General features: G+C 43.3%; 1 protein-coding gene across 1 annotated transcript; it reads right to left on the minus strand.

Moving 5' to 3' along the window:
* Positions 1–548: 548 nt before the first annotated feature.
* Positions 549–5,585, minus strand: RNF7 (ring finger protein 7). Its single transcript, XM_068145243.1, has 3 exons — positions 5,386–5,585; positions 2,189–2,236; positions 549–701 (listed from the first exon to the last, which is right to left on the minus strand). The coding sequence occupies exons 1-3, from the start codon at positions 5,561–5,563 to the stop codon at positions 583–585; spliced, it is 345 nt and encodes a 114-aa protein (XP_068001344.1). The 5' UTR covers positions 5,564–5,585; the 3' UTR covers positions 549–582.
* Positions 5,586–6,000: the final 415 nt, after the last annotated feature.

Raw genomic sequence — 6,000 nt, forward strand, 5'->3', positions numbered from 1 at the left:
CGGAGATACAACAGAACAAAATCTTCTGAGGTCAAGAAGAAAACCTCAATTAGAAATGTTTAGTACAGCGTGATGGAAAAAGCACTTGGCAAATGCTTTACACACCATTTTAGATTAATGACCAGAATACTTTCTGAAGAACTCAGAAACTGTGGTTTTGTGTAAAATTTTACTTAGGAAACAATTTTTATCCTGACAATAAACTATGCACATATCAGACTTACAGGTAAGGTTGCTTTTTTTCCAATGAATTAATTTACCTATGCAAAAACATTAAATAAACTGCAATTAAGGTAGGATCTGCACCATCACATTTCTGTGCTCTGATGCAGTGAACACTCAAATCATAACAGACTTGTTAATGTAGTGTCTCTCTTTGTTCAGTTGTTGATATATCTGCAGTAAGACTAACCGCTGCCTCCTCCTACAATAAAGAGCATACAACACATTGATCTTGTGGCAAAAAACCAAATAAATCATGCCATGATCAACATGTTCCATTCTTTTGTAATGAGCATATGGTGTAATACATACACTATTTCAACAAATTTAAACAGAAAAAACAAAAACAAAGCAGTGTTTTTATTTGCCTATTCTCTGGACTACCCAGTCCTGCTGGCAGAGGGGACAGCGATTATTCTGTTTCACCCACAAGGACATGCAGCAATTGTGGAAGGAGTGATTGCATTCTCCCCAAACCACTGAAAGAGAAGAAAGAAAGAGCATGTTCCAGTCACTCTGCTGTTCAATCAATACCTATAGCAGGGTCCAAACGATCATTCTCAGATGTCTATAATAACTGCAAGCTTTAGAGTCAAAACAGGTCATCACTGATGTATCCACTGAGCTTGGTCTATTACAGTAAATCTGATCACAGTCAGTCCTCTGTCATCAATCCTTTTACTCATTTTCAATTACTAGTACCTAACTAACTAACTAAAGCATATATTGCCACCTTCTTGTATAAAGTGACACAATTCTGTGAACGTATGAAAGCATCTACCAGTTTTGTCCAGGAAACAAGCGCAACAGTCTAGGTTCTTCCCTTTGTCATCCTCTGTATCAAAATACAGCCCATGTACATAAGAGTATAATAACCAAATTATCCTCTGAAATGCAGTGTTCAAACTTAAATGTATGATACCACAGAGACACATCTGATGCAGCATATAGTCTCAAAATGGGATCTTAAAACCTAAGTAATTCACAAGCTACAACTGTTTCAACATAACAAGAAGGGTTATCTATTGTCCATCTAACCCTGAATACTATTGCTACTTTAGTTTATTCCCTTAGCAGTTCACATTTTCTTTACTGCTATACCAGGGTACCAATCAAAAGAATGTTTTGAATTATGCTTTTTAATTTTCTTCTTTCTATCTTAAATAGAACACCTAGCAAGCAAAATAGGATATCTGGAACAGGAAATTCTTGTTCTCATTAAAACAATGTAAATTGTAATTGCAAACTGAACAGTGGATTAAGTTTAAGACAACATACTTCAAAATAGAAAGAACAAGGGCGTGGAAAGGTTTACTGCTGGATTACAAATTGACTTAATGGTTTAAAGCAAACTCCTTGAGACAATTTTCACTATTTCTAATTCTAATACATCAGAACTAAGTTAAGATTTGCTTTTGCATGTACTGGTATGGAACTGAAGATATGTTTAAACAGTATTGCAGCAAACTCAAGTGATTCTGCTTTTTCAAATGGAAAGTGAACAAACAAGCAACTGCCTCTACTGTGTCTGAATTAAGACTGGGGAACAGAATGCTTTCTAACCAAGACATTTATTTCAGAACACAAGATTTTTATTGGTATTACCATTGTCCTTTCTGGCATGCATCTCAGAAGGGGAAAAAAAAAAGGCAGCCTTTTCCGACCCACTTCAAAAGTGTACACTATCCTTTCCTAAGTCGTGCTCAGGGTCAGAGAAACTTAAACTTCTCAAATGTATATGTGCTGACTGCAAAATTGAAGTTGTTTTCTTCTACAGAAAGTCTGAAGTGAAAACTAATTTTATTAAAGCACAAAGTATTACTAGTGTAAAAAGATGACACAATGTAGAACACAACACCAATTTACTTTAGAGCACTAATAAAAGCAGTGTTCCCTCCAAACTTTAAAATGCATCCCACTGAGAGAAGCTTCAATTGAAAAACAAGCGAATGAAATCACTACATACCAACACAATCTTCTTGTTTGTTTTCAGCTTGACATCTAAGACAGGCATCTAAAAGTAAACAACAAGAAGAATTTGATTCTCAGGATTCCATCTTAAGAATAGGTTTGACAGAGGAAAATATAAACTCTAGAACCAATATACAAAGGTAAAAATCTCAAGTTTTGATGTCTAATTCAGCCCTTTATCATTAAATAACCTTCCTAATATCTAAATCAATACATAAAACAAAGAAATGAATATTTGAAAGAGATCATAATGACTCTAAATTGTCCAACAAGTTTTGTTTATTTTCCATTGGCTTCTTATTTTTCTAACTTCTGCTGAAAAAAAGCCTTCTCCATTTTGTAGCTGTAACAACCAGTAGATTTGTGCCAAGGCTCTCAGGCATATTGAGACCAAAGCAAGCACAAAGCCAAACCCTAATTACAGGTCTTTGTTTTTCTGATGTCAGCATCTCCTTTTAGGGAAATCATTCAGAATTTCAATTTCTTTTTTTTTTTAGGCTGTGCACCTCTTACCACAACCCCTACACCTCCTCCTACCTTTTATATACTAGTTGGCCTTGTTAAGTACCTGCATGTCATTTTTCACAAGAGTCACATGCACAACACATGCGAACATACTGGCCAATCTGACCACAGAAATGCATGGAAAAACATGGAACAGTATCTGTTTAAAAATATTTATCATCTTTATGCACTGCAGTCTGTGACTATAAGACTGTATGGGAGGTTAAGGACTCGGTAAGATACAGAAATAACCAATTCCAGGCTTAGTACTGTGCTACACACAAACAATGGAGAAATACTTTTGCTCCTCCTTTGCCCCAACATGGGCTGCCATCCAAGCATGTGCACATACCACTCACAACAGGAAGTGTTCAATTATTATGGGAGCAAACACATCATCTCCTCTAAAGAAGAGGTAATAAACAAGTGTCCTGCTGATTGGACCTGGCCTACACATCACTAGTTGGACCATATTTCCTAGAAGCCAGAACCACAATGTGCTACAGGAACTTAGATTTGAGTATTTTTTTAATTTCTCTGCCAGGTGTCGCCAGTACTTCTGTTTTGCATTCATCTTCCCAGACATTCCACATTTTCCAGGTGATAAAGTGTAATGAGGGCAGAAACTCTGAAAGAGTTGCCTTCTCTTCACTGAGATAAAAGCAAGACAGCAAGGCAGTACATAAAGTTTCCCATTGTCTGTTCCTATAATTTGTTTTTCCACAGCATTTAAAAGCCAAGCTGCCCCGAAGATTCAGCCAAACTGCTTTACAATACATTGAAGCAAACTTGACTGAGATCACCTCAATACGCAGGGCAGTAAGCAATGGCAGACCAACAGTCACGACCAAAGCAGCTTTTCTGTCCTAGTCCTAGATTTGCAGTTTCAGGCAGAGCAGCAGCACAGAGACCAGAGGACTGAAACCACTGCACCCATACCAAGGCAAGTGTCCCTGCTCCTCCATCCTAAGGGTGTCAGCCTGAAAGGTTAAGCAAATCTGAGTCGGTAGTGCAGCAATCCTACACTTCCCAGCTAACATCTGCATCTTTCTTTTTCTTGTAGTTCTGTGATCCTTGAAGGCCATGTTTGTGCAAAGAGTGAAACCAGCAGAAAATTAAGCCAGCTAACATTTTGTTAAAAAACGTTGCAAAAAATCAAACTAACTTTCAGTAAGTGCCAGCTTAAGTCTGGCATTGCCTCCAACCTAAGGTTACTGGAGTCACCGTCTCTGGAGGTGTTTGAAAGAGGGCTGGAGATGGCATGTTAAGCAATGGTTTAGTTAGTCATGAAGTGTTGGGTGATAGGTTGGACTGGATGATCTCTGAGGTCTTTTCCAACCTTATTGATTCTATAATACTACTACAGATGCAGTGGCTCTACAGAAGCCAGACTGGGTCCAGCAGGGTCAATATGAAACAGCAAAAGTGAAGTCAGTAATGCTCAAGTTTCATTTTCTAACAATGTGGTTTGTTCTGAAAAAATGATTACCAAATTTTTCAGATAAGTTTCTGATGTACTACCTTGGTCCAGTTAAGAAAAAATACAAACTAACTTTAACATTTTTATAACAACTCTTGAGTAAGATTTTGTTAATTTCAGAGATCAAACTAGCAAGGACAGGGATACACATTTTTTAAATTATGGCTTACACAGCAGACAAAGCCAATTTCATTACTTCCAGGGTGGTCTCTGTTCATCATACTAAAGCACATAATCTCCAAAACATGCTTGTGCAAAAGGTAAATCTCCCACCACTTCTGGAGTCTGGGCTGCCCCTTCTTTCTTCTAGTACATTTTTTTGCTGTCTCTGTTCCACAGAAGAGTCTCATTAAAAATATGTGAGAAATGACAGCACTGTATTTCTATTAAGCCAAAACCTGACTGGATTTGCAGTATCACAGTTCTCCGACCTATAAAAGGAAGGTATTCTGGAGGAAATTTTCTGCCAGACTTCACCAAGCACATCTGCTAAGGCAGTCATACCTGAGATGACTCGACACAACAGTAAAAACTGGATATACAGTAGAGTTTAAAGAATTTTCTGAAATCTCATTTGTTAAAGAGATGTCAGAAAACAGCAAAGCCACTAAACGATGAGGCTGCTTTCCAAGGGATTCTCGAATTCAAAACCAGGTAAATTAACCCCTTACTTTTCAAGACATTTTTCAGTACATTCACAAAGACTCCAGGGAGAAGGCCTCTTTGCAGAGGCCGGGCACAGGAGGCACACGCTCAGCCCTCCTGACGCTCTCCTTGCCCACAGGCACACGGCAGAGACCCACCTGGCGCTCGGGCCCGAGAGCGGCGCAGGGAGGGCTGCCCAAGGCCAGCCGGGGCAGCGAGCGCCCGACGGGGCAGAGGCATATGCTCCCCGACGGGAGTGCGCAGCCCCAGGAGGCCGCACGGGCCTGCACTCGTCTGCAGCACTCTGAAGCACTGCAGCACGGTCACCTCGAGAAGACCGGTACAGCAGCACGAAGGGCCGCAGGGGAGGGCGCAGAAGGGGCAGCCCCCCTTCCTGCCGGAAACGGCGTCTCTCTCCTCCGCCCGCCGTGCGAGGGGAGGAGGGCGCGGCGGCCGGGCACCCGCTCTGGCTCGCGGGCTGGGCGCCGCTGAAGCGCCGGCGCCACCTGCCCCACAGCGGGGGCGGCGGCTATGGCGGCCGGGGCCTGCTGGCCGGCTCTTACCCATGACCTGCACTCGGCAAATGGCGCAGGTGTCGCATTCCACATCCCAACTCCACATCGCGACCGCGTTCCATTTCTTCAGCGAGAACATCTTGTCGGGGGTGCCCGCCTTGGGGCCCGCCGAGCCCGGGTGCGAGTGGGGGGCACCCAGCTCGTCCCCGTCCTCCACATCGGCCATGGCGGAGGGGCGGGGACGCGGCGCCGGGCTGGAGGCAGCGCGGGGCTGTAGCGCCACCCCGCGGCGGCAGCGGCAACATCAGTGCCCGACACCCCTGTCTTATGGCGGGAGTGCGCTGCCGGCGCCGAGGAGCTATCGGGAGGCTTCACCGGGCACGGCAACCAGGTGGCCGAGAAGAATATAAAGCTGGCGAGCAGCCACCCGCAAAGTGGCTCTTTTATCAGTTAGCCGTGGGGCGAGACCCACGCTCCCATGGGACAGCTGTGAGCAGTTGTACTAAGGACGGGGGCGAGCTGTCTGGAAGCTGTACTCGCATTTGTGCCTCAAGGTTTCGGCAAAACAATACTATTCAAAACTGGTGAAGAGGATGCGTCTGCTGAGAGCAGGAGGCCAAGCTGTGGAGGCAGCCCCCGTCCCTCCACCGGCGCCCGAGGAGC

The sequence above is a fragment of the Melanerpes formicivorus genome, unplaced genomic scaffold (assembly GCF_026170545.1).
Source record: "Melanerpes formicivorus ecotype bairdi unplaced genomic scaffold, bMelFor1.0.p_v2 SCAF_12, whole genome shotgun sequence".
Taxonomy (NCBI): domain Eukaryota; kingdom Metazoa; phylum Chordata; class Aves; order Piciformes; family Picidae; genus Melanerpes; species Melanerpes formicivorus.

Coding starts and splice junctions, on each gene's coding strand:
- RNF7 (XM_068145243.1), bottom strand. CDS start 5,563: ATGGCCGATGTGGAGGACGGGGACGAGCTGGGTGCCCCCCACTCGCAC. Junction 2,237..5,385: donor TTGCCGAGTGCAGGTCATGG/GTAAGAGCCGGC, acceptor GTTTACTTTTAG/ATGCCTGTCTTAGATGTCAA. Junction 702..2,188: donor CAAACAAGAAGATTGTGTTG/GTATGTAGTGAT, acceptor CTTCTCTTTCAG/TGGTTTGGGGAGAATGCAAT.